This window comes from Pleurodeles waltl, chromosome 4_2 (genome assembly GCF_031143425.1).
Source record: "Pleurodeles waltl isolate 20211129_DDA chromosome 4_2, aPleWal1.hap1.20221129, whole genome shotgun sequence".
NCBI classification, from domain to species: Eukaryota; Metazoa; Chordata; class Amphibia; order Caudata; family Salamandridae; genus Pleurodeles; species Pleurodeles waltl.
Window position 1 is genome coordinate 834,757,370 of NC_090443.1, and position 26,763 is coordinate 834,784,132.

General features: G+C 44.9%; 1 protein-coding gene across 2 annotated transcripts in view; it reads left to right on the forward strand.

Annotated features, from left to right (window-relative positions):
- Nucleotides 1-26,763, forward strand: part of LOC138293366 (FRAS1-related extracellular matrix protein 1-like) — an 892,846-nt gene that overhangs the window by 655,892 nt on the left and 210,191 nt on the right. For both annotated transcript variants that reach the window (XM_069232561.1, XM_069232560.1), the window contains exon 27: nt 8,606-8,750. In XM_069232561.1, coding sequence (XP_069088662.1) covers nt 8,606-8,750 — 145 coding nt within the window. The remainder of the gene's footprint in view (nt 1-8,605; nt 8,751-26,763) is intronic.

Genomic DNA, 26,763 nt, shown 5'->3' on the forward strand with positions numbered 1-26,763 from the left:
CGGGCCTCAACCGGCCCTCACGAGGGGGGGGCCAACATCCTCTGGATTACGTAGAAGGGAGGGGGGCGCCACGCACCCCTCCAACTCGTAACGGGGCCCCCCCCCCTTAGTTGAAGCAGCCTCCCTGGGCTGCGACAGTGATCTCTGCCACCACGACGTGCTCTCTCAAGAGCGCTGGAGCCACAAATGAAGCCCGGGTCGCGGCGCTGATTTTCTCAGGCCACAATCAATAAGTGCTTTTTAAGGCGCCAAACACCGGAAAATGGGAAGAGCTTTCAAGCGCTGAAGAAATCCCCAAGGAAGCGTTTTCCATAGCGCTTAGCTGAATAAAGGGAAGCACCTCTTGTTCTTGAAAGTGGTTGCAGGGGTCAGGGGCCACAGCACCCTGCCCCTGGGGAGCAGAGTTTAAGAAAGAGGACCACAGGTGGAGGGGCCCAGCAACAGGCCATCACAAAGAGGATGCAGAAAGTGGCAAGTCCTTTACAGTGACTAAGCAGGTCACAGGTCAGCACAGCAGCAGCAGTCCACAGCAGTTCCTGGTGAGTCCTTCCAGCATTTCTGTGTCCAGTTCCAAGTTGATTCCAAGAGTCTCTCAATTGTGGGGAAAATTCTCCTGTACTTATACTCAGTCCTTACAATGTTTTGCAATGGTAGGGAGAGGAGGTTCCAGCCAGTTAAAACTGGTTCTGGGAGTGCCCCCTCTCTCCTTCAGCACAGGCTCCAAACATCAGTGGGGGGTAAACGACCCTATTGTGTGAAGCCAGGGTACAGCCTTTACAAATGTACGTGTGCCCCGCCTCTCCCTTCTCTCAGATTATTCAGTATGCAGATGCACCTCTGTGACACCTCCACCCTCCCTGTGTACAGGCTGTCTGAAAAGTATGCACAAAGCCCCAACTGTCACTCTGCCCAGAAGAGGATTGGAGTCAAGCTGCAAAACACCAGTCATAAGCACAGAGAAATGCGCACTTTCTAGAAGTGGCATTTCTGTAATAGTAATAAAAAATACACCTACACCAGTAAGCAGCATTTATTATCACCATCACAACCATACCAAACATGCCTACGCTACTCCTCATAAATCAGACAATACCCCTTACACATAAGGCAGGGCATTTCTAATGTAATCCGATGAGAAGGCAGCACTCACAGCAGTGAGACACCAAGTTAGGCTGTTTGTCACTACCAGGACAGGCCATGCAACCTGGCACATGTCCTGCCTTCTACATACATAGCACCCTGCCCATAGGGCTAGCTAGGGCGTACCTTAGGGGTGACTTACATGTAGTAAAAGGGGAGTTCTGGGCCTGGCAAGTAAATTCAGATGCCAGGTCCCTGTGGCAGAAAACTACGCACACAGGCCCTGCGCTAGCAGGCCTGAGACAGGTTTGAAAGTCTAGTTCAGTGGGTGGCACAAGCAGCGCTGCAGGCCCACTAGTAGTATTTTAATTTACAGGCCCTGGGTATAGAGATACCACTGTACAAGGGACTTACAGGTAAATTAAATATGCTGATTAGGTATAAGCCAATCATACCAACTTTAGATGGGAGAACACCTGCACTTTAGCACTGGTCAGCAGTGATAAAGTGCTCAGAATCCTAGAGCCACCAGCGAGAGAGCAGAAAAATAGGAGGAAGGATGCAAAAAGTCTGGGGATGACCCTGCGTAAGGAAAAAAGTCTAACAAATAGGAATACCCTTAAATAGATATACTGGTATGAAAATGTACATTTTAGTAGCAACCTTGTACATATCCTACTATTGTTGCCTCATTAAGATGCGTTCTCTCTTTCTTGACTCTCTTCCCTGTCAATCCACACAGCATTGGCTGTTTACAGACACATAAAATAGATAGTTTTCTACCTGTATTTATCTGTAAAAATGGAAAACTGGGAGCCTTAGTTATAGTCAACCATAAACGATTGTTTATTAAGTTAGGAGGAGCCTCTTTAAGTTTAATACAGTAGACAAGGAATCGGGAATAAAACAGCAGCATGACATCCCATTAGATTAAATTCTAGACTAATTTGAGCTTCAAATGTGATAACAAGAAGTCGAAAATACTTGGCAGAAAGTACTGCACTGCATTTTGTTGAGTCATTTACCCAGTTTGTTTCTGAAGGTTATCATACCATATATTAACGTTAGTCTTAATTTACTTTCGTTCAAATCATAGGAACATCTGGTCCAGAAAGATTCTTCAACAGATGCAACAATTCAGTATTGAATGATTGAGATGCAAATTGAGGGCTTGCTTGTGGGCAGTGACTCGGCCTCTTTCCTCAAACCAAACTTTAGGCTGATCTGGTGCGCATCCATGGCTTGTTTCAGTGGCTCGCTCACAATATCTCAACCCTCTAGATGCCAGATAGCTTGGAAACTGAGGAGCAACTCATTAACACCCTTAGCAACTCACCACCCATGACATGACAGATGGCAACAACTCAGCATGCAACCTCCACAAATGGATTACTGATTGTGCGGACACCCTAGCTCCCCTCCGGACGATCACTGGAAAACACTCCTCCAAGAAAGCCTGCTTGTTCACCACCGTACTCCAGGAATCAAAAGCGCTCATGAAGGAGGCTGGAGAAGAAGTGGAGGAACAGCAAATCCCCAGAAGATCTTGCAACTTTCAAATCTGCCACTAGATCCCACCATAGCCTCATCAGGTCCACCAGGAAAACCACCCTGCAGGACCGCATCAACACCACCACACACAACACTAAAGAACTCTTTAACATCATCAAAGAATTGGCCAAACCACAAGCTGAGACCACCAACATTCCTCCTTCTCAGGATCTCTGTGACATACTTGCCATCTTCTTCCATCAGATGATCAAAGGCATATATGACAGCTTTCACCAATACTTGCTGCCAGGACCCTCTGAACCCCCAAGACTCCTGCACACCTGGATCCCCCTCACGACAGATGAGACCCACTCAATCATGAGCAGCATCCACTCTGGAGCCCCTACAGATCCCTTCCCCCACTACATCTTCAACAAGGCCAGCACCCTGATGGCGCCTGAACTCTGCAGCACCATCAACTGCTCCCTAGAGCCAGCAACCTACCCAGAAGACTGGAGGCATGCCGAGATCCAACCACTTCTAAAGAAACCCAAAGCTGACCCAGCGGATCTCAAGAACTACAGCCCCTTCTTGCTGCTGCCCTTCTCAGCTAACGTCACCAAGAAAGCAATCAACACTCAGCTCAGCCATCATATCAAGGACAACAACATCCTGGATGTCTCCCAATCAGGATTCAGAACTAACCACAGCACAGAAACCGTCCTGCTCACCGCCACAGATGACATCCGCTCCCTCCTCGACCACGGACATACAACAACCCTCATCCTACTTAATCTTTCAGCCGCCATACAGTATCCCACTGCACCCTATGTGCTAGAAGCCACACAGCAGGCATACGTGGCAAGGCCCTTCGATGGATACATTCCTTCCTGACAGACAGAACACAAAAAATCAGACTCCCGCCACACCTGTCAGAACCTACAGACATCAGCTGTGGAGTACCCCAAGAATCATCATTGAGCTCCACGCTGTTCAACATCTACATGACCCCGCTCTCCCTCATTGTCAGGAACTACGGTATGAACATCGTCTCATATGCAGCTGACACCCAGCTGGTCATCTCCCTGACCGAGAACTCCTCAACAACCAAGAAGAATTTCAGGGACACAATGGATGCAGTCGCCACCTAGATGAGAGAGAGCTGCCTTAAGCTGAACTCTGACAAAACTGAGATCCTCATCATGGGACCTTCCTCCTCAGCCTGGGATGGCTCCTGGTGCCCCTCAACACTGGGCAGGCTGCCCACCCACACAGACCATGCACGAAACCTCAGCATTATCCACGACTCAACGCTCACCATGACAGTTCAACTCCTTCACCTCCACCTGCTTCCACACCCTCTGACTCCTACGAAAGATCTTCAGATGAATACCAACCGACTGCCGAAAAATCCTGACACATGCACTAATCACGACCATACTTGACTACAGCAACACCCTCTATGCCGGAACCACCAAGAAGAACCTGATCAAGCTGCAACAAATTCAGAATGCCACCGTCCGACTCGTCCTAAACATTCCCCGTCGAGAGCACATCACAGAACACCTGAAAAACCTCCACTGGCTCACCGTCTAGAAGAGGATCAAGTTCAAACTCCTCGTGCACGCCTACAAAGTCCTCCACGACAGCAGACCCAGCTACCTCAACCACTGCATCATCTGGTACTCCCCTTCCAGACCTCCCTGCTTGTCCCAGCAGTCACTCACCAACGTACTTATGGTTTAAGTTTTAACGTAACATCATAAAACATATATAAAAATAAAAATTCCAAATGCTAGTTTAAAAGTGTAAATGCATTTCTCTTACATAATCAATGTAGGGATAATAAAATGCACATCTAATTCTGCTACTTTTAGCCAGTAAGATGCAAATAAATAACTCTTAAAACTATCCAGCTGAGAATTTGAGGTCATCATGCAAACACAAAGGCCCTCATTCCAACCCTGGCGGTCATAGACCGCCAGGGTGGATGTCGACGGAAGCACCGCCAACAGGCTGGCGGTGCTTCATTTGGCATTCCGACCGCGGCGGTACAGCCGCGGTCGCCCAGCCGGGTCCGGCGGTTTCCTGCCGGATTTCCCCCGGCTGGGAGAATCCTCCATGGCGGCGCTGCAAGCAGCGCCGCCATGGGGATTCCGACCCCCTTCCCGCCAGCCTGTTTCTGGCGGTTTTTACCGCCAGGAACAGGATGGCGGGAACGGGTGTCGTGGGGCCCCTGGGGGCCCCTGCACTGTCCATGCCACTGGCATGGGCAGTGCAGGGGCCCCCTAACAGGGCCCCAGCATGATTTTCACTGTCTGCATAGCAGACAGTGAAAATCGCGACTGGTGCAACTGCAGCTGGGCCGGCGCCCGCCGGCCCAGCGAGAAAGTCTGAATGGCCCCCGCGGTCTTTTGACCGCGGAGCGGGCAAGTGGCGGCGTAAGTTTGGCGGGCGGCAACCGCCGCCCGCCAGACTTGGAATGACCACCAAAGTCCCTTCCCTATGTACACAGTCCTGTTCCATTATTGCAAACCTTCCCCTCTCTGTCCCCAAACCTACTGTGACAAATGTATGTGTCCCAATAGATTCTCTCTCTGATGAGTCAACAAGTCACTCTGTCATCAGTTCATTTCCAATGGAAATGGCAAGCAAGCTCTGCCCTACATCTGATTTTGTCCTCATTTTCAATAAAATGTTTTCAATTTTCATTGAGGTTTTCCAAAGTACTCTGATGTACAAGGGCATGTGATGACATAATGGGTGTCACAAGCGACAACGTTCATCGTGGTGTGCCCATTTGTAGTTCAGTGACTTCATAAGGTGCAGCCAGTTATCAGAATATCATCAGGCAGTTGTGGCATTTCTAACATCCCGAAGTATGGTGTTCATTAAAATAAATTTTAGAGTTATAGTAGGACTGCCAAATCTCTTCAAGGTATCTTTCAGACTCCTATTTCTCTTGTATGGACACAGTGGAGAATTAAGGAACAAGTGCTAAGTGTTTAATCTATTTGTAAAATATACAAATGTTTAAGGAAGACTTGCCCCATTCTATTTGTGAATCCAATTGTGTAAATCCTTTATAGTTTTGGGTCTGCAGTTTCTCGAGGAACATCTAAGTTTTCTGTTTGAAATTGCAGATATATTAGGTTCTCTTTAGACGTTTTTTGCGGTAGGAAAGAGTCTCTTCTCACATGAGTACCACCAAGTAATTTCGACTAATATTGCTGTTTTCTGTCTTTGTTCACTGGGACCCTACTAATCAGGCCACAGTGCATGTGCTCTGACATCTAAAACATGTCAAAATTGGATATACTTTTAATTGACATATGTAACTTATCTATAAGCATCTAGTATATGTTACAAAGTGTACACAGGGCCTGTAAGTTAAATGTCACTAATAGACGGCTGCACCCATTGTGTCACCTGCCACAGTGACAGTGCAAACATGACTGCATTGTAGTCTTCCCGTGCTGTTTTAAAACAGAAAATTTGACCTGTCAATACAACCCCCTTTAACACACCTAAACACTACATTTTAATATTAATAAACCACCCCTAAGTGAACTTTAGAGCCCATAAGGTAGGGAGCATAGTATTTAAAAGTTAGACATGTAAAATGTTACCTGTGTTCATAGAGTGACAAGGCCCAATAAGCTATTTTTATTGTGGCAGGGTTAACTGTTACATAGGAAGGAGTTGGGATACAATATTAAATTCAATAATCTTATCTCCTCCTAGAAAATAGAAACACAAATCATTTGTGGACTTATTAAAATATTTATCAAAAGTCCAAACCACTGGTAAAGTCTGGTTTATAATATGTATTTTAGAATAGGGACTTATAGAAAGTTTCAATTACCATATCTAAAGCCTCTTAAAGCCCATTTGCATGGGCTTCCAACGATCAACCTTATTGAGATGTGAACTTGGTGCCAGAGCTGAGACAAAAGTCCTCGATGTGGGAAGGTGTTCTCGTCCTCTGGTAGGATGACCTTCTGGGCTTTGCCCAGGAACTTAATTACTTCAAAGATGCCTACACTGTCACAAACAAAAGTTAGCAGATACTTTATAGGACCCTCTTTTGTCCACCTAGCCAGACAGGAAGAAATCCCAGTGGGAGAAGTGTGCCCCTCGGAACTGGTTCAAAGTAATCCCAGAGGAGGGGTATCTCGTTTCCCTGGCCATACCTCTACGGTGGAAACAGAAGCTGCACAGGGGAAGAAAGGTTCTGCCATCTTGATTTTAGGCAGTTAAGGGCACTGTGGGACTGTTTGCAGTAGGGCACACAGGAACTCTTTCAAAATTGGGTAGGATTACTTTTCCCTATTGGTTAAGGAGGGGCCAGCAGAAACATTCACCCACAGACTAGTGCCATGCATAAATGTGGCACCCCTGGGCATCCTCTTCAGAATACTACTGGACCTGTGAAAGACAGAAGAAAAGCTGCACCTGCTGATGAGGTCTGTGAGGAGACCTGAAAGGCTATACCTGCTCCACTTATACCCATCAAAAAGAAGTAGACTCCCCCGGTCAAGTGGCTGAACTCCTCTTAAGCTACAGGAACACATCAAGCTGCTAAAAGCATTTTTCCTGCAGAGTTTAGCTGACCAGTTCCAACAAACCCTACTCTGAACCTTGATAGTGCTTCTGCTGAAGTGAGTTTTGACCATAAATGTGTTGTTCTCGGGGTCCTGGGACATTTGGCTGTGTCGAAGTGTATTCCTCCTAACATACTGGAAAACTTGGGACTTAGAAACTTTTTGACTCCAGTGATCTTTAGAGGACCTGGTCAAATCTTCTAAGTCTAAGTGATGAAGGTGCTTTTCCTCACTGGGCAGATTCAGGTTGTTTTTGCTCTGAACTTTTCCGCAGCAGCAAATCTGTTTCAGGTGAATGTTGTGGTGAATGTATCTGACTTTGTGGAGCCCTGTTCAGCTACAGCTTGTTGCCTTGCCCCAGTGGAGTTATTCGAGCTCCAAAAAATAGGACTATGTTCAAATGTAGAAATCTTCACAGCTCCAAAAGTATCTGGCTGGCAGTGGACTTTCTTGGGTATGAATTCTGGATTTTTCCTGCTCTGAACTTTCCCACTGAAAGTCAACAGCTTCACTGGAACCTTGTTCAACAGCTATCCAGTCTTGTGGATCTCATCTCAGCCACAGCCTGCTGCCTTGCTCTGCTGAGAACTTTTCACTTCTCATTTCAGAGACTAACTCAGAAGGTACATTTTCTGACCTTGTTAAACCTGGTTTCTGTATCCGAGAATTGCTCAGTCATGGTCGGTGTTAAATTTCATCTTTGTTCCAGATAAGCAGAATGAGATGACTACATTTGTCCCTTAATGATTTTTGGCGCCAGGCTTATTTAAAAGTAAAAGAATTCAAATATTTTTCCAGATATTGGGTTTTTGTTGTTTTGGTGTCATCAAATTGTCTTTAATATATATTCTCTATTTTCATAAATTGTCATGGGATTTTTTATTGTGTTGTGTTTTTGACTTTTTTGCTGTTTTGTTACTTCTAATGCTTTACACATTTTCTTAAATTATGCTTGTCTGCTCCGTACCATTACTGCCAGGGGTTGAGCAATTAAAAAAAATGCCAAACCCTTTTCTGGACCTAACAAAAATAGTGACACTATTACTTGTTATGGACGTCTATCCATTCCACCTAAGAATCCTCTTTCTCACACATGGTAATCATGCAAAGTGAGACCCTGTATCTAAGAGAGTAATTCTGACTCTGAGTCAGTAGTATTGTGTCCTATCGATCAGTTTCCTATTAGTGGCCAAATACAGTTTCTCCTTTTTGCAATGGTATACACAAATGTTTTCTAAATAATTGAAAAATGTATTTTATAAATCTAACAAATGTGTATATTAGGTACACTTTTCCTTAAAATCATTTGATTTGGCTGTTCGCAAATGCCATTTTACGGAACTACCACTTTATTTTGTAAAACCATGCTGAATGAAATAAAAATATTGAAAATTGCCCAAGCACCTCACCTGTGTTATTGCATCCTGCAGGTAGCCATATTGGAAGTGCCTTCACTCAAAGAGAATTAAATCAGCGTGTGATAAGATATATCATCAATCCGTCCATAGACGTGACTTCTGATAGTTTTGAATTCAGGGTCACAGATCCAGCAGGAAACACCATCACTCCAGAAATGTAAGTGTTTACCAAAGGACTACATATTGATGCCCCAAAAGTAGCCTTGCAATTATTTACAATGCGTGACATCTTGATTGCCCAGAACCATGTGAAATGTAAGCAAATCATATCGAATTTTGAAAATTGCTAAAGTTGGTTCACAGGTAAAGGAGCATATTCTTAATTAGCTAAAAAAAGGATTGCAATAAACATGTTTTCTGTTTCTTTTGAAAGTCCACCTCGAAAGTTATTTTTTTTCTACAGTCACATCTGTTTTTAATGTAATTTGAAAAAATTCCAACTCTGTAAGCACTAGTAAGGAATCGGAGGTTTACTCCTCGAAATTTGTGACTGTCCGCATATAAACAGAAATGTATTTGAAAATAAAATATGAACATTTTAACGCAGTGAAAACGGAATGGGTCTTTGCTCCAGCAAATGAAAAAATTTGCACGCCGAAGTTTTAATCATCTGTTCCTACACGTTTTAGTTCATACCATGTAAAAGAAAGTGCAGAAGCTTACACCTCCACTAATGCCAATATACAAAATAAATCCTTTCCTGCAATTAAAAAGTCAATAGTTTCAAGTTACACTGAAACATGTTTTCAGTCATTAGGCATTTTTTAGCCACGTGCCCTTTTGTGCTTGTGAAAAAAACATTAGAGATGTAATGGTTGCAATAGATTAAATATTAAAACGATGACCGCGTTTTCGGTACTGTCCAAGGGATACAGAAGACGAAAAATAACGTGGACATGTGTAGAAGCAACGTTGCATTTGATGGTTTTACAATATTATAAAGGAGTGATTAAGGAGTATTAAGCAGATTGCAACTAAGATAATATCTGTCCTGTGGCTATAATTATATAAATCCTCGCCTGGTTGAATGCTGTGAAATCAAACTTTGATTTGTACATACTGGATAGGGCTCTTCAGAAACAATCCCCAATTTCCGATTTGAGACTTAAACCCTTAGGGGACAAAGGGACTGGTTAAAGTACTTTTTGATTTGAAATGTTTCTTCCTTAGCTAAAATCAAACCATCCTTGACCACTCCTTTATCTGCGTTCATACATGTCCGATTTCTTGAGTCTGCTGTGACTTGGGCCTTTATTGTTGTAAATTAAAGCTGAAGATGTAATATTCTAATCATTTTTGTTATTTCTTATAAAAATGAGAATTGTAACTATCACTTTTTTTAGATATCCACATTAATGTATTTAGCATTTTAGTCACTTTGAGTATATAACACGTTTCTTTTATATATAATTGTTAGGTGAATCGAAAACATTTTACTGATGCTCTTGAAAGAACATAGATTACACATTCAATGTTTGCACTATGAAGATTACTAATTGAAATTGATTAGACTACATGTTTTAAAGCCTCCCTAGTTTAGGATTATTGTTTAATAAATCAGTATTACGTTTTTTTTAAATGTGTAACTCAAACAAACTCACAAACTTAATTCATCAACTTTTTTAATACATTTTTACAGTTCAGTTCCTTCCGGGGGAAGTAAATAAACAACATAGTGTGGTTTGTTCCTCAATTGAAACCAATACTTCTGCAATCAGACTGTGCCTATATGAAAAATTTCTACAATAGCATGGGTCTTGTAGTTTTGTATATAGGAACTTGTAGTAATGTATTAGTTGTATTAAACATTCACGGTGTCCGTATGTACTGTGTTTGCGATGCTTTAGAAGTATTTGCTCATGTTATTTTCATCAGCACTAAAACGTATATACTACGCATTCATTATTAATCTTCTAAAATTTCAGGCCCCTTCCCTGAGTCCGAATCTGAAGCCAGTTTGTAGGGGAGTGAATCGGCATAGGGACCATTCAACCAATTATGGCAGCTTACTTTACGTACTCTCTTCTCTTACTAAGAGGTAAAATCATGTTTTTAACATGTGTGGATGTACATACACATGTTCTGCATACGTCTGCACCTAGTGTTGGGCTCAGAAGTTTGGAAGTTGTTTTCCTTCAAAGAAGTCTTTCTTGAAAGAAGTCTTTCAAGTTACAAGATGTGCTGTGACACATCCCGTAGTGGTCTATGCGCATGGACACCAACTCCATCTTAGATTTTATTTTCCTGGTTTGGGTTTGGGCATACACAAAGAGGGCTCCCAGTTCATTAAGTTTCCTAAATGTTTTTGGTCCCACAATAGTTGGATTTTAACACCAACATATCAAAAACCAGCTTGAACCTTGATGACTCTATCATGTTACGTGACCACACAGCTTCAGAAGACCAACGACCAGAGCTTGATGCCCCGAATTTAGGGGTTGCCCTGTACCTTTTGGGAATGTGTGTCCTGCCTTGACCTTCAATGCTGGAGATAGCAGATCGCAAGGGGGTGATGGAATGGACAGCCTTCAAACAGTTTCCCTGGTGCATCTCTAAACATCTGTGGTTGTACCATCATGGCATCTGCAACTTGTTCCTCTCTCCTGACTGTGACAACACCTCCTGTGAGTTCTGCCTCACCTTCTGGTCAAAGAAGACCCTATTGTTCCGAAGGGCATTGTACACACTGGAGAATTGTCAAGGTTCTGCCATCCTGCCACCAAAACGTCTTGGATTCCCATCTCCATACCACATCTCAGTCCAGGCTTATGAGCCATCTTCCTCATGCATCATAATCCTTGTAGTCCTTTCTGTCTCCAAACCTTGCTCCTATTACGCCCTGGTGGTGGTGTTCTATTCTCTCCCTTGATACCTGGATCCCACAGCCTTCCTGATCCTTTCATACCTGCCTTATAGACATTCATTTCCTTGGCTCCGATGTGCCCTCCATCCCCCTTCTTGTTTCATATCTTGTGCCCTTTAGTTTTGCTGGTCTTTCTTTTTCCAACTCACATTTCAGGCTTCCCTTCATTGGTGGTTCTCTGATTCCTTGCGCATGGTTTATTTCCTTCACTTGGCTCTTTTCCTGCACCTTTGCTACTCCCCAGTGCGACCGGTTTCAGCGGCTCACAACTGACTTGGTTGTTGAATGTTCCCATGCTTGGTCACATTCTTTCTAGGCTTGTCTTCGGATTTAATTCAAATCTCTTCTTTTAATTTTTCTTCCTCCCTGTGTCTGTCACATTAATTTTTTAGGTTTTGCCTGCACAGCGCTTGTGATGTGCTTGTGAAATCTATTCTATTCAATATAAATCTTATAATGGGCTTACATCTCGCCCTTGCTTTTTATTGGCTCCTGTGCTTGCCACTTACGTTTCCTCTTTTATATTGGCTGTAGCATATTTCTTGCATTTGCCAATGCTTGTTCTTCGTGTGTTTGCTCTTATCAGTGTCCCGAGGCCCAAGTACTGTTTTCATCCACTTTGTGGAACTTCTTTTAAGATTTTATCTCCACAGCACTTACGCTTGTTTTTATCTGCGATGTCGGCTGTTTCAAAGTGTGACATCATGTGGCAGCACTGCTGCTTAAACGTGCACGTGGTGCCAGAAGGGCTGCCGCCATGGCCATGGGCTCCGGTACCTGCAGGCACACTGGCTGCGCACACACAGCTCATTCAGCTCCACCAGTGGGCCTCGCCTTTAATGGGTACAGTGACCCATGCTGACTTCCAGTGGCGGCTGGTGACATTTGAAAGTGGTGGGGTGTAATAGTCTGGGTACGCCTTTTATGTAGCGAGCAAGCTCAGTGGACAAACGTGGGGCCTAGGGTGGGTCCTCCACCCAAGAAAAAATAGAAAAAAATTGACAAGTGGTCCATTTGAAAGGAAATCAATTTCATGAGAAACCAAGGTTTATAAAGCAGTGGGAATGTATAGTCTTGAAATATGAAACACATATCTTACTGCATTAATACGTTCACCCTTTGCTTTAATGTGCGAATTGTACACTGCAACAACTTCAGGCCCTTTAAAGTGTGCGTTTACCCACTGTCTTGCACCCCATGCGGCATCAACTTTGGAAGAATATGTTCTAACCAGGCATCAGGAAGCACACACAACTGCTGGCTGCAACCAGTCATACAGAAATATGTGCAGACAGGTATTTAAGTGGGATGAAAAAAGTGGGGGTTCTCTAAAAGGGAAAATGCAAAATGAGATGTTATTGCATGCAGAAATATAACACAACAATTGACATCACGTAAAGCCTGTCAGTACAGTTGGCTTTGTCAATGGTTGTTAGCTGTGGAAGATAAATGAGTAACAACAATGATTAGTTATAAATAATTAACATTGAAAATGTTTCAATTCTGAAATTGTGAGACTATGAATTAAATATTGTTGAGGCCTGCGGAAGGAGTAGGGCCTTCAGTTATTTGTTCTTTAATGTTAGATATGCTTGCCCTATTTCTCTTCACATCTCATCCATCTGCACATTTTCAACCTCCTCTCTCCTCTTCAGCACCCTCTTTTCACTCTCCCCTGAATGGACTCCCTGCATCTCCCTCATTTTACCACCCCAAACATGCATTGCACTCATTCACATATAAGCACTTTATTTCCTTTTGCTTTTTGCCTTCTAAATATTATGACCTCTGTGCATCCTCTTCACACACATTTACACTAAGGGCCAGATGAATCAAGGTTTTTTGCATTCGCAAACGGTGCGAATGCTCGTTTGTGAATGCAAAAAGCCAGTTCAGAATGTAAGAAAGACATTCTGAACGTAATTTTAAGGAATCACTAAAATAGCGATTCCTTAAAATTGCGACCCTGTTTAGAGAGTCGCAAATTGTGACTCTCTAAATAAGAAATCGCAAAAAGGAGTCCTTATTTGTGATTTCTTAGCACATGTATGAAGCCATTCCTAAATGCGATTTGGGCATTTAGGAATCGCGGTTTACCACCAGGTTGAACCTGGTGGTAACCATGTGCAAAATTTAAAAATGCATTTTAAATGCATTTTTAAAATGTACATGTAAAGCACACATGCCCTTTTGGCATGTGTGCACCTTACATGTCCCAAAAAATAATTTTGGGGTGCAGCAGAGGGGGCCTAAGGCCCCCAACACCCTGGGGTTTTGCATTTCCAAAATTGCGATTTCTGGTTAAGAAATCGCAATTTTGGAAATGCAAAAAATTTGCAGATATGGGCTGACAGGCCCATAGGTGCGAATGGGGCCGGTATCGCAATTTGCGATTCAGGAATAATAGCATTTGCGATTTTTGAGAAATCGCTATTACCGATTCGCAAATGTGATACATGTCATTTTGTGAGTCGGAAATAGTGATTTCTTAAAAATCGCTATTTCCGAATCGCAAAAGGCCTTCATGATACATCTGGCCCTAAATGTAAAATATAACTGGAAAACGTGGCCATTGTTCTGTGTGCTTTGTGAAGACGCCAACACACTGACAGGCACTTTGCTTTACCTTCAGCACCAGCACTCTCAATGAAAGCCCCTCATAAACACCTGGCACGAATCAAAGTGTGCACTAGGCAAGACAGAAACAGATCATGATGAAACAGCTAACTCTCTTGGTGAAAGCAACATTAATTAAAACATGTGAAATAAGAGTAACTAAATCACTTTTTAATATTCATTGATTGCATATAAATTCATGTTTTTGGCATTAACGCTAAGGGCATGATGATAGGGACAGTTTTAAGGCCATACAGCAGATAAATGCCTGTACTGTAAGCACATATTTCTCCCTTTGTGCTTGAATCCAATATTTGGATCAATTTTGCAAGGGAACAAGAACCATGCTCGTCTTTTGGATCAATTTCATGAGGGAACAAATGCAGCACCTCCACTTCTAAAGGAGCCAGCGATTTGCAGCCAGGGCCTGGGGCGTCACAGTGGGGGAGGTTAGTGTGGCAAGGGGTCTCAGTACCATAAAGATAACATAAGATTAGCATTACAACACTTACCATTACCCAAGACAAGACACCAAGTTACTCATGCCTGCATCCACTTCTACTGCGTGAGGAATGGGGGAAAGAGTGGGCTCTATGTCAGTGAATGTTAGACGTCTGGGATGAAGAAGTTTCAGTGATAAAAGGTACACCTTTATTTGAGCTGCGGGTTACATGTTTAATATGACATATCACGTCATTAGTCTGCAGAAGAAATAAAAAGGGCATAACTAGCCATGATAAATTACTGGAACAATTACTGCCTTTGAGAGACGAAATCACCTACAGAGGCAGTGAAAGGAGAGGAGAGCTGAGAGAACAGATTTATTTCTTACTGTCTGTAAAAAATATAGAGCTCCAACTTACTTGTGTGCAGGGTTGTCTTTGGCATATTTATGACTTGGGGTCTTCAGGTCACCCTCCTGTCTCCCAGAGAGCCCTGGATGGAGTTATTTGTTGTATTTATTCAATTTCTCTGCCACAGACTGCTTGTAATGCAGGAAAAGGGGATTTTCTTTGCGCAATGCCACATTCTTTTAATATAATGTGACCTCTGGTACGTAGACCCTTCTGATCACACCCCACCATTTGAGTAAATAGGAAAGGGTGGATAATAATATCGGAGTGATATGAAGTTTTCAGAAACCCAGGCTGAACAAAAAACGCTCCAGGCTGTTTACTATCAGGGCTTCTGGTGGAGGAGGAGATAAGCCAGGGACGTCACTGCGTTCTGAGAAAACGTAAGGGCTTTGCGTGGGCAAACCCTGTCAGCCCTACTGTGCAGCTTTCAGCCACATACTGACGCAGGCGCAGTGGGGCTTTTCCAAGTGCACAACTTTCACTCAGAAAATGTTGTGCAGAAAATGTTTTACTTTCATCATGTAATTAAATATATGCTTCACTAGAGAGGCCAAAAAAGGCTAGGGGCGCAGCCCCTTAGCCCTTGAACACCAGCCGCCCCTGCTGACTTATCTGCAACACAAATCCAATGCCTCCATTGCTTAAAAAAATGTTTTGGCAAGACGTGTCAGTTCACTTTTGCTAGCTATTCAGAAATGCTTTGTTCTTTTTCCTGTTGCCTACTTGTGAGATTTTCTCATAAAAAATCTTCGTTTAATTTTTTTAATAAGCATATTTGTCAGTGAAATTCCATCTCTTTTTTCTTTTAATATTCAGATTCCTGGATAAATCTTTTCTCTGACTGAGTTGTTGCATGTTCAACACGGTCATAAAAAGAGGCCTATGTTATTCCTGACACAAGAGATCTTATCTAGCAAGAGGAGCACAGGATTTGTAGGAATTTGGAGGGTGGGGTCCATCCAATTAAATCCCAGCTCCACAACTCATACTCTGATTTGTCCAAGATTAGCAGTAAAGTAGCGTGGATGGTTGGGCGATAGCTGCTTAGACTGTGTTTTCCTGAAAATCAACACTGCCTGAAGGGCTGATCTAACAGATCACTATGTGGGCCTTTTCGGGGTCAATAGCATTCCTTTTCTGCCCTTATCCCTCTGCTGCTCCCCACCTAATTGAGGTTCAACTGTCCAAGTGCCCTGCAAACAGAAGGCGTGTGACAGGCAAAAGCCAGATCATCAGGACAAACAAAATTGCAAAGTTTTATTTTCTACAGTTAATTTGTTGTTTTATTTTGCAAAGTCTTCTTTTCTTTTCTAACTTTGCACTCATGTTCTGTTTTGTTGTTATTCGTGGGCGCTCTTCTCAAAAGATGACTGTTATCTTCTAAATATTGCATGCAACATTGTTTTTTCTAATGTGCAATTTTCGAAATTATGCTTTAACACATAATTGGGCAGTACTTCAATCCAAAACAGTCTGCTCCACTCCAATTTAAAACAATCTGCCCTACTCCAATCCAAAATAATCTGCCCCACTCCAATACAGAACAATCTGCCCACTTCAATCTGCCCCACTACAATCCAAAACAATCTGCTCTACTACAATCAGCCCCAGTCCAGTCCGATCTGCCACACTCAAATCAAATCCACCTCACTCCATCCCAAACCACCAAACTCCACTCCTAATCCACCCCACTCCAATCTGCTCCACTCCAATCCAAAACTATATGCACCACTCCAATTAAAAATATCTGCCCCACTCCAGTGCAGCAATTCAAACAAATCTGCCTACTCCAGTTCACAACAATCTGCCATACTCCAATCCCAAACAATCTGACGCAATCCAATCCATGATAATCTACCCCACTCCAATCTGCACTGCTCCAATCCAAAACAATCTGCCCCAAACAAATCTGCCCCACTCCAATCAAAAACAATCTAACCCACTGCTAACCAAAACAATCTGCCTTATTCCAATCCAAAACAATCTTCCCCACTCCAAAACAGTCTTCCCCACTCCAAAACAATCTGCCCCAATCTAATCTGAAACAATTTGCCACACTGCAAACCAAAACAATCTGCCCCACTCAAACCTCGCTCACTCCATTCCAAAATATTCTGCCTCGCTCCACTATAAAACAATCTGTCCCACTACAATCTGCCTCACTTTAATCCAAAACAATATTCCCCACTCCAATCCAAAACAGTCTGCCCCACTCCAATCCAAAACAGTCTACCCCACTCAATCCAAAACAATCTGCCCCACTCAAATCTGCTCCACTCCAATCCAAAACAATCTTCCACACCCCATTCCAAAACAATTTGTGCCATTCCAGTCCAAAAGAATCTGCCCCACTCCCATCTGAAACAATCTGGCCCACTCCAACCCATAAAAACATACCCACTCTCACCCATAACAACATGCCCCACTCCAATCAGTCCAACATAAATCCAAAACAATCTGCCCCTCTCCAATCACAAACAGTATGACCCACTTGAGTCTGCCCCACTCCATACTGCCCAGCTTCAATGCAGTCCGACTAACCCTAATCCAATCCTCCCCACTCTATCCCAATTCAACCTACTCCATTTCAGTTCACCCCACAACAATTTACCCACACCAATCCACCCCAATCCAGACAAATCCAATCCATCTCAAGCCAGCCCAAAAATCTACCCCACTCCAATCCTCACAGTCCAACTGAGTCCAACACACCACACTCCAAACCAACCCATCCCACTCCAATACACCACATTCCAATACATCCCACCTCACTTCAATACATCCCATTCCAATCCAACCCACCCTATTCTAATCCAACCCACTCGAATCCAGTCCAACCAAATCCACCCATTTAAATCCAGCCACCTCACTCCAGTCCAATCCACCTTAATCCTCCCCAGCCCACTCCAGTTCACCCTAATCTGCCTCACTCCAAACCAATACACCCTACAGGATCTTAATCCACCTCATCCTAATCAACATACCATATTCCACACCAATCCAATCCACTGCACTCCACACCAATCTAATCCAGCCCACTCTAATCCAATTCATCACAATCCAGCCCAATCTACCCCACTCAGTCCAATCAACCTCACTCCATTCCTGTCCACCCCACTCCATTCCGCCCCACTCCAATACAATTCACCCCGTTCAATGCAGCTATCTTACTCCAATTCAGTCCACTGCACCTCAATGCCAACCTCACTCCACTCCAACCTACCTCACCCCAATCCAATCCAACTCAACCCACCCCAATCCACCCCACTCTAATCCACCCCACCCCAAACCCACCCCATTTAAATTATACCCACTCTAATCCAATTCCCCATCCACTCTACTCTACCCCCTCCAGTCCACCTCACCTCACCCCACTCCAATTCACCTCACCCCACTCAACTCAATTCCACCCCACTCTACTCCAATCCACCCACTCTAACCCAGCCCTACCCACTGTACGTCAATCCATCCCACTCTACTCCAGTCAACCCCACTCTACTCCAAACCACCCCACTCTACTCCAAACCACCCCACTCCACTCTACTTCAATCCACTCCACTCTACCCCAGTCTAGTCTGCACCACCCCAGTTCAGTTCACCACACTTCAGTCCTATTCATCACTTCACTCCAATCCATCCCATTCTAATTCAGTTCACCTTAACCCACCCAACTCCAATACAGCTCACCTTAATCCACCCCACCCCTGTTCAGTCCACCCTAATACACCCCACTCCAAACCACCTTAATCCAACCCACCCCAACCCTCACCAATCTAATTGACCCAACACCAATCCAATCAACCCACACCAATGAAATCCACCCCAATCTAATCCACCCCACTCCATTCCAATTCATCCCACTCTAATCCACTCCAGTTCACCCCACTCCAGTTCAATACACTCAACTCACTCCCAATCCACCCCACTGCACCCCACTACAAAAAATACATTCCACTTCAATCCACCCCACTCCACTCCAATCCACACCTCCCCAATCCAACCCACCTCAGTCCAATCCACCCCACCCCAATTCACCCCAATCCACCCCACCCCAATTCACCCAATCCACCCCACCCCAATTCACCCCAATCCACCACACCCCACCCCAATCCACCCCACTCCATTCCGCCCCACTCAATTCCATCCCACTCAATTCCATCCCAAGCCAGTCCACTCCAGCCCAATACATCCCACTCTAATTCAATCCACATCACCACAGTTCAATCACCCCACCCCAATACAACCCACCCCACCCCATCCAACCTTCCCCACTCCAATCCACCCCACCACACTGCAATTCAATCCGCCACACTCCAGTCCACCCACCCCAAGTCAATCCAGTCAACCCCACTCCAATCCACCCCACTCCAATCTACTTCAGTGCACCCCACTCTACCCCAAGCCAAAACACCCTAGTTCAATCCTTGCCACTCCAATCCATCCACTCCAGTCTAATCCACCACACTGCAATCCAATCCACCCCACTCCAGATTAGTCTAATCCACCCTACTCAAGTCCAGCCCAGTCACTTCCATGCCCAATCCAGTCCACTCCAGTCCAATATCCCAGTCCAGTGCAATCCACCCTACCCCAATCCAACCCTCCCCACACAATCCACCACACCCCACCCCACTGCAATCCAATCCACCACACTCCAGTCCATCCCAGCCAGGTCAATCCAGTCAAAGCCACTCCAATCCACTCCAGTGCACCACGCACTCCAGTGCACTCCACTCTACCCCAATCAAATACACCCTAGTTCAATCCATTTCACTCCAATCCATCCACTCCAGTCCAATCCACAACACTGTAATCCAGTCCACCCCACTCCAGTCCAGTCTAATCCACCCCACTCAAATCCATTCTAACCCACCCCACTCTAATTCACCCCACTCAAAACCACCGCAGGCCAATCAACTCCACCCTTGTCCTATCACTTCAGTCTAATCCACCCACCCCAATCCAGTCTAATCACTCCAGTCCAATCCACCTCATCCCATTTCAGTTCACCCACTCAACTCCAATCCACCCAACTATCTCAATCCACTCTAACCTACTAAACCACTCCACCCTATTCGACCCCATGTCACTACATACCACAACAGTCTCTGCCACTGAACCTTAAAATCTACTCTTCTTTCTCAACTCTGACACTCTATTCCTGCGTACTCCACTCTACAACACTTCACTCCACTCTACAACACTCCATACCACTAACGTTTAGTCATGCTGAACGGCAGCCACATTGGTGTACAACATTGCAAAAACACATTGCCAAAGTCAATAGCTCTTGTATAAGCAAGACCTATTGGCTTGCCAATGCTTGTCATGTTTCTCTGCCTTTACTAAATCTCCCTGCATTATATTATCACCAGTTACTGCACAATATGTTGGCTTTCTCAATAAACAAGTCATAACAGTTTATAGAATGTCAGTAACTTATATTGCACAACTGTTAACCAAGCTAAAACGTACAACAACAAAAACAATATTATGAATCACATAGGCGAAATCTGGTGCATTTACCAATGCTTGTCTTAGTCTTGTCTGCTCTCTTCCAGACATGGCTTGTTATAAGTAAACTCTCTGCCTTATGTTTACTGTATTCTAGTCCTGATCCTGACCTTGAATCCAGTTCCCCTTTTTGTGTTCTGTTTCTTCCAGTGTTTCCCTCTGACCTCTATACTGTTAATATTATGATCTTTATTGTCTCTTATACCAAGAGTGTCAGTTAGAGTCTGAGGCTTGTGTCTCTGGCACAGAGAACCACCCAGCGCTCTTTATCCATAGGATCTCCTAGGTGCATCATAAACTTTTTAAAAATAATCTGGGCCAAAGTTGGCGGAAAGGTGATCCATCCAGAATTCCGATAGCCCAGGACACACCCAATCCAGAGACAGTCTTCTCTAGTGAATCAGAGTCCAAGGAAGAGGAGGATGTTTAGCCTCTAACAGAGACCACAATCAGAGTTGTAAGTATGCCACTCAGCTCTGATACTCACACGACCAAGCCAGGATCACATGAAACATCCCACTGTGAGGTATACAACCTCACCTAAGGAAGTTGGACATAGCCCCAAACAAAGATTTAAAGAAAACGCTGCTTTCAGGACTTCCATTGGCTTCTGCTGTAGCTGGCACTGAGAGAAGGCCTTGGGGTTTACAAAGGACCTGCCCGAGGGGGGCTTACCTGATCCAAGGGTGCTGAACACCCTCGCTCACACCTAAAGCATACAATGAAGACACCACTGAAGCTATCACCAAAAGAACCATTGATGCCAAAAGCAAGGTCAACAGCTGGATCTGAAGATTTATTTTATAGCAACTTCAAGAGGAGCTTGATCCAGAGAAGTCTTGTTATTCTTCCTGTGTCCAGGAAGATCTTGGCATGCCAGTAGAGACACTGCCTCACAAGAGAAGGATCACCTTCAAAGGAAAACCTTCTTCTCACGGTCCCTCCCCCCGAGTCGGCACTGAAAGATCCGCAAGCCCATTCCCATTTTTTTCACCTCCACCTCCCCTAGGTCAGCCACCAATGCCACCTCCTCCCCCACAAAGATAACATGCATGGCTTCCTATGCCCCCATTAGTCACCTGAGGAATACCTATGCACCTTTTCAGACCCGGCCAGTCCACATGATCCTGTCAAGCAATGTGACCAGCCCTTCCACACAGGAGCCACTTGGATGACTATAATGTCGTCTTCTTGGGCGATCCTGATTTGGACCACTACCTGATCAGGGCATTCCTGCCTGGTGATGCCACAGCCTACAGTGAGGTTACACAGAGGGTCACTGCATTACACAAAGTGGCATGCATGCCATCTATGAGGAAGAGCACTTTCTCATGGATCCACTCTCCTAGGCTGAGCAGACAGTGCAATTCTTGCCCATGCTGAAATTATGCCCCAGAGAACTTGAAGGAGACAGCTAAGGTGAGGCTAGTGGCACACCGGGTTGAGAAAAAAATTTAAACCTTCACTTCGCAACCCCATCTATATCAAAGGCCATGTTCACCCTACCCATAAAAAAGACCCCTGTTCAAGCAGCAGCAAAAGGATAGCCATAGGGCAAGTCATGCATTTGCGCATTGCCAATTCTGTCTTGTTCATCTCCAGCTACAACAGCTACAAGTAGGAGGATATGCTTGGAAAACACATTCCAGAGGAGCACAGGAAGAGGGGAGAGGTGATAGTGTCTGAGGACAAAACCATTTTAAACACCAACATTTGCTGTGTACTCAATGCCCTGGGCACAGCCTCATGAGGCATCAAAACCAGTATGCTCTCAGACGACACATCTGGGTCTGCATTTCCAGGTTCAGCAGCATCTTCTCAAACTCCCATCCGGCAGGAGGCATCTCTTTGGTCAACAGGTTGAAAAGACTTAATAAATCAAAAGGATAGAGAGATTGCTGAGTCTATGTGTGCCCAGCAAACTCCAATGACTAGAGGTTCTTTTTCGGAGCAACAACCTGTGGAAGGAGCCAAGTCTGCAGTCTTACCAAAGACAGCAACAAACCTTTCACCAGCACGGTCTTAAGGGCCATACCAGGCATGCATATAGGTGATATAGGTGTAACAACAGAGGCAAGTGCTGAGGTACCTCAGGTAAAGGAACTTCCACCTCTAAATAGTGACTTTTCTCACCTCCTCCAATCACCCATCCTGTCTGGGGGCAAATACAAGGTTTCTTGTCTCACTGGGAGGAAAGCACATGAGACCAGTGGGTTTTAGTGATAGTTCACAATGGATACTGCCTAGAACTTCTAACAACTCCTTACAGCACCCCACCTGGCACACACGTCTTCAGCAGAGGCCATCTATGCCTCCTAAAGGTAGAGGTACAAGCACTCCTCTCGAAGGGGCCAAAAGAGAGTCCCTTCACTCCACAAGGGTAAAATGTCTACTCTCGTTTCTTCCTCGTTCCCAAAAATGACAGCTTTCCCAGGTCTCTATACAAATTCACCCTGTTGGAGCATTTCCATATGAGTACCCAGCAGGACACCATCCCTCTGCTACAAAAGGGTAATTATATGACTGCACTAGCCCTCAAGGATGTATACTTTCAAATACCCAACCTGTTCATCATCAGTATCTTCACTTCCCGGTAAGTGAACATCACTACCAATTCAAATTACTTCTTTTCAGGGTCACCACAGTTCCAAGGGCATTGACAGACTGGCTGGTGGTTGAGGCTACAAATCTGCAAAGGAGGAATACTCTGTCTTCCTCTGCTTCTATGACTGGTTGAGGAATAGTGGAGGGAGGCAGCAATACCTAGCCCTCCAGCAAACAGCAATTTCACTGCCCCCCCTGGACAAACCAAGTCTCAGCAAGAGCCTCAGCAGATCCAACCCCCTTCCTGGGGTCCATATGGAATGCATTTACAGGGAGGTCTACTCCAACCAACAAAGAGTGTTGGCATTTCAGCAGCTACTGCTGATTTTTTTTTTAGCCCAAGCATCAAGTCACAGTCAAAACTGTGATGCACTTTTTAGAAATGGTGGCCACCTGCATCACAGCTCAGACAGCACAGTCCTGAACTTCCACCTGGAAGACCGCTCCAACTCCAACTAAAGAGCACCTATTTAAGAACTTGGAAGCCTGGGCCTCACCCAATTAGTAAAGGGACATACCATAGTTGCCAGACACCCCCTGGACCTATTTACACCACCTTCAGCAAGATCTGAGTCGATGAGCCTACACCAGTCCCCTAGATGGACCACACCTGTATCAAATTCAGCATCCCCATCCTGGTCCAACACACATGCACCACTGCCAAATCAACCCACCACAATTGGAACAGCATCACTGACAAGGACAGGAACACAGCTCTCAACACCCAAAGACCCGAACACAGCAACAGCCTCCATGAGGGCATCAAGATTTTCAATGATTTGATCTTCTCCTGAATCAACCCCCTGGCCCCAATCCAACATAGCAGTAGCAATACAAAATCCAGACCCAGGCCAGTTGCTACACAGTGAAACTCAGACTGAAGGCACACTACTGCAAACAACATAGAGGCAATTGCTGAATGAGCCAGGATGATGCAGGCAGAAGCATGTTCAAATTCACCCTAAGACGCTTCCACAAAATGATCTGGACCCCCAAATCCACTGCTCCTGCAGACCACATCAGTGCTGGCACCATTAGAAGCAAATACATTTTCAAATTTGTGAAAGATTTCACCTCACCATTGGCCACCTCCCACCTAATCACCCCCTCTTACGACCTCTGCACAATCTCATTTCTTCAACAACAAAATCCATTTACAGCATCTTCAGCCCACAACTGAACCCAACAGATCTCCCCACATTCCTCCTGATCTTATCCAAAGAACCAATGATAACCACATGGGCCATCACTACCTCAGAGGAAACTGCCACCACCTGGAAGTCCATCCACTCTGGTGGCCCATCAGACCCCTGGCCCCACCATGCCTGCTGTAGAGGACTGCAACCTATCAGCACCATGCTCACACCCATTCTGAATGTCTCCACATGTTCTACGACCTACATTGATGGTTGGAAATATGCAACTGTCTCCCCCATTGCTGAAGAAACCCTCTGAGGACACTTCAACTCTTGCCAACTACAGACCAATCTCCTTGCTACCATTCCTGGCCAAGGTTTTAGAGAAAATCATCAACAGACACCACACCGAATATCTCAATGAGCACCAACTACTTGACAACACTCAGTCTAGTTTCAGAACCAACCACAGCATGGAAACTGCCCTCATCGCAGCCACAGATGACATCCGCATGACTCTGGACAGAGGCGAAATGGTGGCAGGTCTCATCCTCCTGGACATCCTCATAGCATATTACACAGTCTTCCACCCCATTCTCACCCAAAGCCTATGTGACATCAGAACCCAAGGACATGCACTCTGATATAACTGGTCCTTCCTGACTGGAAGGACTGAGTCAGTCACTCTATCACCATATACCTCAGGCGCCCACGACCTCATCTGAGGAGTTCCAGAAGGATTCTTCCTGAGCCCGACCTTCTTCAACGCATATGTGATCCTTCTACCAGCATCATCTGCTCTCACAATATCAACATCTTCTCCTACGACGAAGACACTACTCATTCTTTCCCTCATGAAAGACATGCAGTACCCAAATCAAGGTCAATGCCTGCATGACTGAAATTGCCCACTGGATGAAGGACAACTGCCTAAAGCTGAACACCACAAGACCAAAAATCATGATCTTCAGGATTACTACATTACCCTGGGACTCACCTAGTGGCCAACAGAGTTAGAACTGACACGCACCCTCTTCACCCACACCAAGAACCTCGGGATCAACAGCAAACTTGACATGACTGCCCATGTCAATGTTGTCAGTGCCTCATGCTTCCATACCTGAAGATCTGGAAGAAGAATTTCAAATGGCTCCCAATCAGCATCCAGAAACCATCACACACTCCCTGGACACAAGCAAGCTAGACTATGGGAACACCCTGTATGCCAGGATCAACACAAATATCACCAGAAGGGTGCAGACCATTCAGAACTCAGTAGCCAGAATCACTGTCAACGTACCTCACTACACTCAAATCACATCACACCTGTAGGAGCTCCAATGGCTCCCCATTCACAAATGAGCACAATTCAAACTCCTTACCCACACTTTCAAGGCACTACATAACACTAGTGCAGCATACCCCAACAATCTCATCTGCTTTCACGAACCTTCCACACACCTTCGCTCTTCCGTATTCCTACTTGCACATATCCCATTCATACAGAAAACCAGCCCTGATATCAAGCCATTTCCTACATCGCCCCTAAAGCATGGAAAGATCTGCCACTGCACATAAGAGCATCCTTCTCACTTCTTCAATTCAGCAAGAAGCTGATGGCCTGGCTTTTTGAGCAGTCCAACTAGGCCCTAGGAGCGCTTGACGCACACTTGCTCAGTGCTAGGATACTCTCCTGGGTGATACTTTGCTCTACAAATCTACATAACATTACAACAACAACATCACAGTTGTACCCCACGGCAGGCTCTGCATGTGTCACAAGGGAGCTTTGTGCTACAATGGTCACAAGCAGAAGGTCACTGGGAAGATCCACTGTTGGTAAAGTCCAGCACTCACCACTTTATGCATTGGTGAAAGAGCAAAAAACGGTTGCATTGCATGCATTTCTCAGACCACATGCCCCATGTAACTATAATCATGGCCACCTGTCTCACAGGCTGGGGGACACATCTCAACAATATGACTGTGCAGGGAATGTGTACCCTCAAAATGAGGGGTGTCATATCAGGTACCTGGAACTGCTCCCATACATCTATCCCTCAAGGCCGCTTTCTAAACCATTCATAAGAAGGTAGTCCTAATCAAGACAGACTACATGACCACCATATATTACCTACAGAAGAAAGGAAGCATGCACAGTTCCCTCCAATCCTCAGCACTAGCACTGGGGATCATCTGGCTTGGGGATCCACCATGACATACATCGCTTAGGAGACGATCTGTGGATAGACAACAGTTTTGCAGAGCTGCTCAGAAGGACACATCAACAAGTACATGAGTGGGAACTCCACCCACAAGTTGTACTCAGGTTTATGCTGCCAGAGTTTGGGCACCCTGAAAATAGACCTGTTACTGACCTCAAGAATGCAAAGTGGCTAGCGTTTACCTCCAGGTACCCACACTCACAGTCAGTGGGCAGTGTACTGTGGAGGAACTGGACAGGGATCTTTGTTTCTGCTGCTCCTTCATTGATACTCTGTGTGGTGAAGAAGATGCAACAAACATCCCTGACGCTCATTCTGGATGCTCCTACCTTGGTCAGGCAGCCCTGGTACTACA